General features: G+C 39.1%; 1 protein-coding gene across 1 annotated transcript in view; it reads left to right on the forward strand.

The window, feature by feature from the left end:
• COG3 (component of oligomeric golgi complex 3) overlaps nt 1–13,015 on the forward strand; it is an 88,884-nt gene that overhangs the window by 38,227 nt on the left and 37,642 nt on the right. The window contains exons 14-16 of the mRNA XM_028526402.2: nt 875–980; nt 3,847–3,971; nt 6,490–6,579. Coding sequence (XP_028382203.1) covers nt 875–980; nt 3,847–3,971; nt 6,490–6,579 — 321 coding nt within the window. The remainder of the gene's footprint in view (nt 1–874; nt 981–3,846; nt 3,972–6,489; nt 6,580–13,015) is intronic.

Here is a 13,015-nt window from a genome sequence, read left to right on the forward strand (position 1 = left end):
AGTTATGCTCTACTTCCTTGAGGGCAGAGTATCTGTATAAATTATTTGGAATTTTCCTGCAAAGGAGATTTGTATTTATTCACTCATTCTCTTGATATCAGCATGAACTCATGGAGATTTATATTTGGGATTATAGTTCACAGTTCCTTTATTTTGTTGTTCAAGTAGTTACACCTTTGGTCATTGGGAGCTCTTTGACTTGGTTCTTATGTTGCTTTGACATATCCCTTCAATGTAGTGTTTCTTTTACTTTCTTTTTTTTTCTTGAGTACTTTCTCACTTTCTTGGTACTGTAAGATGCTCCAGGTTCATCTTTACTTTTTCCTGCCTCAGCTCTAGAATTGGCTATTTCTTCAAGGAATCCTGACTCCTTTTGTATTAGAAACCAAGATCTGGGTGCTTAAGTGTACTCGTTACTATGGGCTGTTGGTGCCTCTGGGACTTCTCAGCTGACGTAGCAAAGAGATACATGTGTACGTACCAGCCCCTTCCTGCTGCTCCAAATCCTCACCAGCATTTTACCTTAACCTGTTTCAGTACCTGCACTGATAAATGTGTGGGGATAGGTATGTTTGTCTTAAAGCTAACAGGCTTGAAATATGGCAGTCTATTTAGTTTATGCCCTTATGTTTTTAGAATGTTTCACTAAACTTTGTCTCTCCTCACTTCTATTTAAATTTATTTTATTTTGGGTAGCTTAGTAGAATATAGACACTCTATAATAATATAACTTTTTCATCTCCATTTGCTGTTTTGGCATAGTTCTCTTTATTAGTCCATCGATTATTATTTTTTAACTTTAAGGGAAAAACACGTTCATATTGCCAAACAGCCGAAAACTACAGTTTAATGTCCTTCTGATTTCTCTATATAGCAAATTGCACAGAGTTTAAAAGATGAACAGAAGAAGGTACCTTCAGAAGCTTCTTTTTCAGATGTTCGGTTAGAAGAAACAAAGTCTAATAATCTGACAAAATCTGGTATGTTAAAATGTTTTAACTTCCAACTTTTATTTATTCTTTAAAAAAAATTATTGAGGACTTATCACAGCCCAGACATGAAAAACAGCTTGTGCTTTTGTGGAGCCCACACTTTAGTCAGGAGAGATTGACAAACCACAGGCATAATTCAGTGGTGACATGTTAAAAGGTATGCAAAAGGCACTCGTGGAAGAGGGGGATCAAAATTATGAAGGGAGGTGAAATTTGAGTAGAAGAAGGTGGATTCAGTGAGAGGTGTGTTGTCTGAAAGCTGTAGAGGTTATGAAGGTGAGTTTGAAAAAGCCAGGTGAAGTAAGGTTAAGATAGAATAGCATGGTGGATGGCATGCAGGATGGGAAGACTGGCTGCTTTGGGGAAATCAAGTTGTTTGGTGTTCTTGGGCATAGGTTGTTTGTATTGTAGTAGGAACAGGTAAAACAGGCTACATTGTGATAGGGTGTTAGGTGTCTCTTGGACTTTGAACTTCTAGTTAATATAATTTAGTGTACCAGGGTAACTACACCATTGGATTTGCATTTTATAAATGTATTGAGTGCCTGGGACTGGGGTTAAAAAAAATAATACAAAGGTTTGGGATAACTTGGACTGGGGTGCATGTTATGCAAGGAATAAACTTGCCCAAGAATAACCCTGGGTACTCATGAGTTACCTAGACAAAAAGCTAGATGGGAAGTATGGCATCCTTTCTCCCCCCACACCCCCCAACTCTAAAGGTAACACTAATGCTCAGCTCTCCATAGGACTGGCTAGGGGTGGGGGCAGTGAAACTCCATGGACTTTTAAAGAGACCTAGCTACACCCAAATCCCCAGGTTTAGGGCATCATCAAGTATTGAGTCAATTCTTTAAACATTTGGTACCCCAAATACAGATTGCCAAGCAGCCTGGGTATTCCCCATCTGACAAAGCCATTTTATTATGCTTGCTAGGAAGAGAGACTCATAGGAGGTTGAAGTTTTGTCTTCTGAAATATAATCCATGCCACATCCCAGAGTACATCTTGGTACTAGTATGTATCTTAGTTCTAGTGTATATCTTAGTCCTAGTGTATATCTTAATCCTAGTAAATCTCTTGAAGAGTCGTTGGAGAGACTAAATACATTTCTCCCTTACCAGCCCTTGCCAGGGCCTTGCACACTTTCTCTTTCCTCCCCAAAGCCTATTCTTTAACTGATTGATACCTGGCTTTAGAATAGGGCAATGTTGGCAGAACTATAGAGACTGATTAGGAGATTGTTTCTTTTGAAAGAGAGGTGGTTTGAGCCAAGGTGTGACTGGGGGATGGAGAGAAATGTATAGATGAAGGATATGGTTGAAGTTTGAACCAACAGACTTTAATGACACACTAGGTGGGCGCTGAGAAAGATTAAGGTCCGTGTGGAACTACAGAGAGCACCTGTGTTATATGAATCTAAAGCTGTGTTGTCTAGTATGGTAGCCACCTGCCATTGAGTATGTGAATTGTAGCTAGTCTGAATGTGCCATGATTGTGTAAATACACACCAGATTTCAAAGACTTAATATGAACTAAAGAATGGAAAATATCTTATTAGTAATTTCTACATTGATTACATGTTACAGTGATGATGTTTTGGATATATTTATTGGATTAAATGAAATATATTAAAATTAATTCTATTTGTTTCTTTTTACTTTTTTCCATGTGACATTTTAATGTTACAGCTATAGCTCACATTATATTTCTGTTGGACATTGAGACTCTAGAGCTATAAAGAGGGACTGGTTTAGAGATAAAGATAGACGGGTAGTTGATGCTTTGGGCTTATTATATAAGATCACCCCAGGACAGAGAGTAGAGTCGTGATAGCAGGAGTCTGGGGAGTGTGCCTTAGCAGATGCTGATGTTAAGGAGCAAGAGGTAGAGAAGTATGGTGGGTTCACTGAGAATAGCCAGAGAGATCAGAAGTAGTTAAGGGGCTAGGGTATAATTGAAGCCAAGAAAGAGAAGTTGGCAGTGTATTTTGAGTAAACAGGTGAGAAATGTGAAATCACAAAGATACTGTTGTCAGAGAGTAGAATTCTAAGATTTAATAATTAGGAGGTGAGATAGTAATGAGAAAGTCTGTAGAAAGTAGTAAAGTCATTCTGAAAGGAAGTCATAAGGAAATCTGTGGGGTAGGGGTTGAGGGATGGAAGTTAAGTCTTTGGAATTGGGAAGGTCTACGAATGATATATCTTAGAGCAGGGATGTCAAACTCATTTTCACTAGGGGCACATCAGCCTCGAAGTTATCTTCAGAGGGCTGAATGTAGTTTTAGGACTGTATAAATGTAACTACTCCTTAACAGTTAAGTGAGAACTCGGTGCTACTGCTGGGTAGAAACAAGGTGGAGGGCTGGATTTGGCCCGAGGGCTTGGTGTTTGCCACCTGTGGCTTAGAGCATGGAAGGCAGGCTGTCAGACAGACCAGCTTCGATTAATCTTGCTGTTTAACATTGCTTTGTTCGCTTGTCATCTCCCTCCCCCATTGGCTCCCACTTGCTTCCTTGTGACTACATGTAGATCTGCCTCCTTTTTAATAGCAGCATGGTGTTCTGTAATGTGTGTATACTGTTCGTTTATTACATAAAGATTATTGATCACAGTTTGGGAAAAGCAATTAGGTTGAGTATGTGAGAACACACATGAATGCATACATATATACATACTGTGTTATATCTCATCTGTCACGAAGTTTCTTATAGCATTCCTGATTAAAGGTGGGACTAGAGAAAGTGGATGCCTCCAGCACATGGTAGTTAGCAAGAACAGTTTATAGTTGCTATGCAAGCAAGATAAATCAATGTGTGTGTGAAATGTGTTTTCTTTTCCATTTGGATTTTTAGGTTCGATGGAATCTTTGAATCCTAGACCACAGACCACAATTTCTCCAGCAGATCTTCATGGAATGTGGTATCCTACTGTTCGACGAACTCTTGTGTGTCTCTCCAAATTGTACAGATGCATAGATGTACGTATGTAAATTTTATCTTTACTGTAAATTGCTTGCCATTTAATTTGAAATGTTTTTAAATTAAAATTTTATGATCTTGATAAAATATTTTATTTGGTATTAGATAAGAATCAGATGGTTTTTAGATATAGGTATAGTTTTAAGATCAATCTGATTTATGGATTCTTAACCCTAGCATTTTGTGTATCCTTAGAACCCACTAATGGGATCTGGGTAGTCTGTGAACACCTTAATATTTTTGGTAAAATTGTGTATGCATGATTGTATTTGTATCTTTTTGAGGAGAAGGGCCATAGCTTGTATTGATTCTCATCGGGATCTATGACCACAAATAAATTTAAAACTATAGATTAATTCATTTGTCTTAGTTTATAGATGAAGAAAAAGAGATGCAGAAAGTTTAAGTGATATATCCAATGTCACATAGGTATAATATACATTTAGTATTTAAATTTAGTATTAAATTCAATTACTATAATTTAGTTTTATACTCGGTTTAAATTAGCTTCCTTAACAAGTCATATTTACATGTATTTCTAACCATGGACTGATTTTACTTATTTGCTGAAATTAGCATACCCCTTCTCCCCTGCCCCTGCTTTATTTTTTTAGCCCCAACTTATAATGTGCATTTATTTCAGGTAATAGTTACTTTGAACATTCCAGTTTATAATCATCAATCCCTGAAAGATCAGATTTGTCTACATTCGTTTACAGTTACCGGTTTGCTGCTGATCCAAAATAGTTTATAAAATTCAGTGGCATTAATTCACCTTTTAAAAATTAATTTGATTATTATAACCCAAGTAGCATGTAAAGAGAGAAGTGATTAAATACAAGTCATGTAATTAATTGTCTAGATGCCACTGTTTCTTAAGAATATGGGTCAGAGGGGTATGTGTATCCCCTCTCACTATGAGATGCTTTGACTCAGAGTCCTAGGGCCTGAACAAGGTTGCACAGTTGTTTCATTGGCTCAGTAGACAACACACTACTCAGTATCTATTTTAAACTGTATACTTACTGGATTTTGTGCTTGGAGATTTTGAAATTTAACCACAAAGTGCTTTTTGCCCAGTTTTGGGACTTTTTGAGGTGGGGCCACATCACCTCTACAGAGTTAGAGTCAGCCTTTTTGTCCAGCTGATGAGGCCTCTTCCAGAGGGAGTTTTGGACATTGGCATTACTTTCCCCTGGTTCCCCAGCAGGTGTATTGAATGATGGTATTATGCTGGGATTCAGAAACTTCTGCAGTGGAGCCAGGGTTTCAAGAGAAACGTGCAGGGGGCATATTCCACATAGAACCCATTGTCATCAGAGACCCTAGTGAAACCTCTTAGGTTCTTAACATGGATTTTAGCCAAATAGTAGATAGGCTTAAGGATGTCACTGCGCCTGTATTTATTATATGCCCTAGGCCTGTTTATTATTTTTTCACTTAATTTACATTCATGTCTTATCCTTCTCTCTTTAGCCATCAAAGGAGAGGAGAGACAAATCCCGTGAAAACCCCATTAAGGCTGACCAGGAGAAAGAGAGGATCTTAGTCTAAGCTGCCATCTTCAGGCTTCCTAAAGTAGAGTCAGTGACTTAACAAGAGGCAACCCTAGTCTCTTCTTACTACAGTAACCTCATGGAAAACAAGAGAGAGGGAACAAAAAAATAGCATCAAGTAAGGCCAGGGCCCAGGACTGTAGACTAATGACAAATATTTTGCTGAGGCTCATTCTTAACAATTCTATCTTGGGTGGGATGGACACAGGGAGGAAAGCAAGAGGGCTGGCAGGAGTGCCTTCCCAGACCAACATGTGACACCTCTGGGAAGACATAGAAATGACAATTAATTTAAGAATCATACTTAATATACCATTTTAATCACCTGATTTTTTTCACCTAATTATATTTTATAGGTTTTCATCACTTCCTTTAGCATTATTTTATTTCATGCAGCATTCTGTAACTTAGGTTACTAGTATTTTATTTGTCATCCCCTTCATCACTGAACATTTTATTTCCAGTTTTTTGATGTTTTAAATAATATTGGGATTAAGAGCCACATGGATGAATCTTATATACTACTGACTAATCAATCACTTGGGATACATTTTTAGAAGTGGATTTACTGAGGGTTTGTTTTAAAGTTGGCTTTATATATTTAAAAAACAGCTTCCAGCATGAGATCTTATTGGAGTGAGAGCTTTATGAGGTCAGAATTATATCAGCCTTGTCTACCCACCACTGTACTTCTAGCATCTAGCACAGAGTTTGGCATGAGGTAGGTGCTCGGGAAGTATTATTAAAGGGTCCTCGAGTGGTTTGAGAGATGCACATTATGAAACTATGTATTAATATAGAAAGATTTTAGTGGAATAGGAAACTCCAGGAGGAATATTGCTAGTAACATAAATTAATCCAATGGATGAGGGCCAAGCAGTCGGTCCCTGTACTCAACCCATGACCTTTTTTTCCTGTTTGTGAAGTGCTACAGGGTGATGTTTCTCTTTTATTTCACCAGAGGGCAGTGTTCCAAGGATTATCACAAGAAGCCTTATCTGCCTGCATTCAATCGTTACTTGGAGCATCAGAATCTATCAGTAAAAACAAGGTTTGATAAAGTGTTACTTGAAATCTTGTTACCTATAATAATATTGTGGAGTATAGTTATTTATTTATAGGCACAAAAATTTAAAGCCATTTTAGCAGTAGGATTTGTTTGTTTAATGATTGATTTTGAGGCCCTTTGAGAGAAGCTAGGATTTCACTATAGTGCTAAATAAAGACTATACCATGTAAGAGAGCTCCAAGTTTTCTTAAGTACCAGAAATAATAATTAGGTTATAAATTCTATAGGATAAGATTTTCTTGTTATAACCTTAGCAAGGGGGACAGGTATTGGACTGCTATTTCCTTGGAATACCAAAACAGGGATTTCAAGGAAACATAGCAAATTATAATCATCCCTACTATGATGTTTTGTTTTAATTTAATTTAATCTAATTTAATTTAATTTACAATGATTTTAAAAATAGTTGAATGGCCTAGCTTGGAGGAAATAAGCCACTCAATTTGGAGGACTGGCAGTTGTCACCATGGGTTGTATGAGTAGAAGTAGTTACCATGACTTTGTGACTTACAGCTTTTAATCAGGAAGGGATCTGGGGCTGAATACTGCTGCCATGTGCTTATCCCAAGACCCCTGTGATTCTTTTTCTGGAAATACAGCATGGTTGAAAGTGTTGCTGTGCTAACTCTTCACTGAAAATATTTGCCACCAGTGGGGCTGTTTCAAGCCACATTTCTTCGCTCCTTGGAGTGTTCAAACCTTGTTAACCTTTCTGGATTTCCAGCTTTACAAACTTGATTTCTGACTTCAAGGCTTTAAACAAATTAAAACAAACAAACAAAAAACTTTACAAAAGAATTTTGGATCCCGTTGCTTGGAAAATTCCACTTTTGTTTGTGACCACTGTGTCTTCTGTGTAGAATGGAGAGTTGAAATATAATTTTGATATGGGGACTAGAAGAAGATAGAAAGTCAAGTTATAGATAAGCAGATTTAAATTTTAAAAAGTATTTTTTTAAAGCTTTGGTGAGGGAATTGAGAGATTCCATTCTTTTTTTTTTTTTTTTAAGATTTTATTTATTTATTTTTAGAGAGGGAAGGGAGAGAGAAAGAGAGTGAGAGAGAAACATCAATGTGTGGTTGCTGGGGGCCATGGCCTGCAACCCAGGCATGTGCCCTGACTGGGAATCGAACCTGCGATGCTTTGATTGGCAGCCCGCACTTAATCCACTGAACTATGCCAGCCAGGGCTTAAAAAGTATTTTTTGAAAGATTTTATTTACTTATTTTTAGAGAGAGGGGCAGGGAGGGAGAAAGAAAGGGAGAGAAACATATTGCATCTCACAGGCCCCTAACTGGGGACCTGGCCCTCAACTCAGGCATGTAGCCTGACTAGGAATTGAATTGGTAACCTTTTGGTTTGCAGGCTGCCGCTCAATCCATTGAGCCACACCAGCCAGGGCTTAAAAAGTATTTTCAAGTTGAACTTTCCTTGTTTATAGTAGGCAAAATATACATAACTATGTAATGAAAACATAAATTAAAAGATGTAACATTGATGCCCTGGCTGGGTGAGGAAGTTGGTTGGAGCATCAGCCCATACACTAAAACACTGCAGGTTTAATTCCTGATTAGGGCAGATGCCAGGTTATAGGTTTGATCCCTGGTTGGGGCGCATATGGAAGACAACTGATATTTCTCTGTGTCTTTCCCTTCCTTTCTCTCTCAAATCAATAAATATATTCTCGGGTGAGGATTTGAAAAAGAAAAATGTAACTTTGAAAGCTTTTGGGTGACTGAATCATTTTTCCTCCTTTTGCCTACATATTTATTTATTTATTATATTTTTTTGATTATGCTATTATAGTTGTCTCAGTTTTTCCCCCTTTGCCCTCCCCCACCCAGTGCCCCCCCACTCCCTCAGGCAATCCAACACCATTGTTCATGTCCATGGTTCGGGTATAGATTTCTTTGGCTACTCCATTTCCTATACTGTACTTTACATCCCATGGCTGTTCTGTTAACTACCAATTTGTACTTTTTAATCCCCTCATCTGTTCACCCATTCCCCACACCCCTCACCATCTGGCAACTATCAAAAGGCCCTACATATCCATGATTCTGTCTCTCTTTCTTTCTCTCTCTCTCTCTTTCTTCCTCTCTCTCTCTCTCTTTCTTTCTTTCTCTTTCTTTCTCTCTTTCTCTCTCTCTTTCTTTCTCTCTCTCTCCCTCCCTCTCCTTCCCCCTCCCTCCCTCTCTCTCTCTCTCTCTCTCTTTCTCTTTCTTTCTCTCTCTTTCTTTCTTTCTTTCTTTCTCTTCCTCTCTCTCTCTCTCTCTTTCTTTCTTTCTCTCTTTCTTTCTTTTTCTTTCTCTCTTTCTTTCTCTCTTTCTCTCTCTTTTCTTTCTCTCTCTCTACCTCCCTCTCCTTCCCCCTCCCTCCCTCTCTCTCTCTCTCTCTCTCTTTCTCTCTTTCTCTCTTTCTTTCTTTCTTTCTTTCTTTCTTTTTCTTATTTTTAGAGAGAGGGGAAAGGAGGTTAGAAGAGAGGGAGAGAAACATCAATGTGTGATTGCTTCTTGTGCACCCCCTACTGGGGACCTGGCCCGCAACCCAAGCTTGTGCTAGCAACCCTTTGGTTCGCAGGCTGGGGCTCAGTCCACTGAACTGCACCAGCCAGAGCTTGTTCTTCTTTTTTAAAAAAATATTTTGTTGATTATACTATTAACAGTTGTGCTAATTTTTCCACCTTTGCTCCTATCCACCCGGTATCCCCCTTTTCTCTAGCAGTTACCCTCCTTAGTTCATGCCTGTAGGTTGTACATGTAAATTCTTTGGCTTCTCCATTTCCTACACTATTTTTAACTTCCCTGTATTTATTCCTACTAGTTATACTTCCTTTTTTTTTTTTTTCAGTCATGCTTCTTAATTCCTGCACCATTTATCCATTCTTCCTCTTCCCCTACCCAGCTGATAACCCTCCAAGTGATCTCCATATATATGATCTATTCCTGTTCTGGTTGTTTGCTTAATTTGTTTGCTTGTTTTAGATTCAGTTGTTAATAGTTGTGAATTTGTTGCCTTTTTAAAATGTTCATGGTTTTGATCTTTTTCTTTAATAAGTTTATTTACATTTCTTATAATAATGGCTTAATGGTGATGAACTCCTTTAGCTTTGTCTTGTCTGGGAAGCACTTTATTAGCCCTTCCATTCTAAATGATAACTTTGCTGGGTTGAGTAATCTTGGATGTAGGTCCCTACTTTTCATGACTTTGAATATTTCTTTCCAGTCCCTTCTAGCCTACAAAGTTTCTTTTGAGAAATCAGCTGATAGTCATATGGGAACTCCCTGTAGGTAACTAACTTCTTTTGTCTTGCTGCTTTTAAGATTTTCTCTTTATCTTTAACCTTTGGCATTTTAAGTATGATGTGTCTTCCAGTGGGCCCCTTTACATCTATCTTGTTTGGGACTCTGTGCCTCATGGACTTGCATGTCTTACTTCACCAAATTTGGGAAGTTTTCTTTCACTATTTTTTCAAATAGATTTCCAACTTCTTCCTCTTTTTCCTTATGTCACCCTTATGATGTGAGTGTTGGATTGCTTGAAGTTGTCATGGAGACTCTATTCTTTCTTTTGTGGCTTCTTTTTTCTTCTTATTGCTCTGATTGGTTTTTTTTTGCTTCTTTATATTCCACATTATTGATTTGATTTTTGGCTGCATCCACTCTACTGTTGTTTCCCTTTAAATTGCTCTTTATTTCAGTTAGTGTATCCTTTGTTTATGACAGGATATTTTTTATGCTATTGAGGTCCACACTAAGTTCCTTATAACCAATGTTGTGAACTCTGCATCTGATAAATTGCTTATCTCCATTTTGTTTAGCTCTTTTTCTGTAGTTTTGATCCATTCTTTTGTTGGACTGTGTTTCTTTGTGTCCTCATTTTGACAGCCTCCCTGTGTTTGTTTCTATGCAGTAGGTAGAGCTGCTATGACTCCTGTCCTGATAGTGTGGCCTAATGTAGTAGGTGTCCTGTAGGGTCCAGTGGCACAGTCTCACCTATCACCCAAGCTGGGCACTCAAGGTGCCTTGTGTGAACTGAGGACACCCTCTTATAGTTGAGTCTTGATTGCTATTGGCAGGTCAGTGGGAGGGATTTGCCCAGACCAGTCAGCTTCAAGGACTGGCTATGACCACTAACTGCCAACCTCCACCCTTTATGGAGGATCAGCTGTGCAGGGGCAGCATGGTAGTGCTCTGACATGGTCTGTAGCTGTACACTGGTTGCACAGAGTTTGCAGTTTCCAGGATAGTGCTGCCAAGGTCAGTCCTCACCTGTGTTTTGCTTGGGGCCAGCCTACATGAGCTATAAAGTAATCCGAGGTGGCTGCTACTTTTGCTGGACTTGAAAATTCCCAGGTAAAGCCAAGCTGTGAATCTAGATTGTTCTGGGGCCACTTAGTAAGAGCTACTGGGGTTGGGGGCTCACTGAGGCTGGCTGTTTCTTGTTTGAGAGGACTTAGGAAATTGTGAAGCATGAGCCAAGACTGGTCATTCATATGGAAGAGTCATGTTACAGTTCAGGTGGGCCTGCACGTTGGGTGGGACAGAGTCTCGGGGGGTGTCCAAGGCAGGGCAAACAGTGTTAGTGAGGTTGATGGAGTCTCTGATGTGGCACCTGCCTTCTGGTTCTGTGGGTCTTTGGGAGGAGGGTTCAGAAAAGGGGCAATGGTCTGTGTCACCTCTCTGTCTAGGAGGGGAGAAAGCTGTCCCTCAGTTCTCACCTGGATGTTAGACCCTTTAGTTCCTCGATGTATGCCACTGCTGCCTTGCAAGCTGCTACTGCAGTGCTTGAGCCCAGTGGGAGTGAGTCTGTAAGTGTGTGTGGGGTTAAGAAGAACTGCCTGGGACTTCAGGAGTTTTTTCTACTGATTCAATCCGTGCTGGTTTTTGCAGCTAGAAGTTATGGGGTACCTGGTGTGAGCCTGACACTCCTCTGTACTGAGAGATTCCTCCTGTATTTTATCCATCACACACACATGGATTTGGGCCCAGCCTGTTCCACATCTCTGCCCCTCCTATCAGTCTGGATGGATGTGGTTTCTTTAATTCTGCAGTTGTCAGACTTCCATTCAACTTGATTTCTGATGGTTCTGAGTGATGGTTCTTCAGTTGTGATTTTCATATGGTTGTGTGAGGAGGTGAGCTGTGTTCACCTATGCCACCATTTTCACTGGATGTCCCTACACTTTTATTTAACTTTCTAGATTTTCTTCAGTGAGCATGTATTTCTTAGATCATCAGGAGGAAAATAATTGACCTAATTGAAGAACAGTTGATATGCTTATGTCCTGTTGTACCACTGTCTTTTTTTAAAGTAGGAGCGAAGAGCCTTTTGATAATTTAGTCTTTGCCCTCATTACCTCTTTTATCTATGTCTTACATATTTTAAAGGGTTTAAGTGTGTATGAGGAAGCCCTCAATTTGGTCATCATTAGTGACCATTTATTTTCATGGCTGAGTTTATATAGTTTTGACTTTCAGCTTTTTTTTTTTAACCTCAGCCAATGATATGTTTATTGATTTTGGAGAGAGAGAAAGAGAGAAAGAGAAACATCAAATAGTTGCCTCTCATATGGACCCTGACTGGAGATTAAACCCACAACCTTGGTGTGTACCTTGACTAGGGATCAAGCTAATAACCTTTCAGTGTACGGGATGACACTCCGCCTAATTGAACCAGTGTACGTTTCAGCTTTTTTTGAGACAAAGTGATGACATGTCAGGGAGTACTTTTTCAAATGCTGCGCAGAATAATAGGTGTGGTTCCTTTTATGCATTTGAAATTAAGGAGTGTATGTAAGAGAAGCAGGTGTCAATTGGATTACAGGATAGTTAAGATTATTTGGTCTCTTGGGGGTGTTTACATTTTAGATAGAGGGGTCTGAAAAGAGGCATATTAAAGATGTGTTAACCTAGATTCACAGTAACAGTGGGCAGGGCTTTCTTAAGGCAAAGATAAACTTTTTTGTAAAGAAGTTGTATTCCTGGGACATAACTACCCATCATGACCTACCTGGTTAAGAATTTATGATCAGACAACCTTGAGATTACTTTTCATAGAACCCGTTTTTTGTCCTCAGTCCCTTGTTTTGGTCAAATATCAAGCGAGAGGATGCTTTGATGAAAACCTTTTGGTCAGATAGTGTGGCACCAGGAAGGCTATTCCTAGGGGTGCTCAGTATTGACCTTGTCTTGTTGACCACTGGGGATTAGGCAATACCATAATCATGGGACTCAGAGTTGAGGCTGAATTTTCCCCTGAAAAGGAAGGGCAGATAACTGGAAGGCAGTCAGGTCTTCTGGCCTTCATTGTCAATAAAACGCTCTGGATCATTTCTATCCTGTGAATTGTCATGTTTGAGTTTTGTCTAATTGCCGAGTTACATCTATTTTTCTTTATTTGGCATCTATCAATAGT

This window comes from Phyllostomus discolor, chromosome 11 (genome assembly GCF_004126475.2).
Source record: "Phyllostomus discolor isolate MPI-MPIP mPhyDis1 chromosome 11, mPhyDis1.pri.v3, whole genome shotgun sequence".
NCBI lineage: Eukaryota > Metazoa > Chordata > Mammalia > Chiroptera > Phyllostomidae > Phyllostomus > Phyllostomus discolor.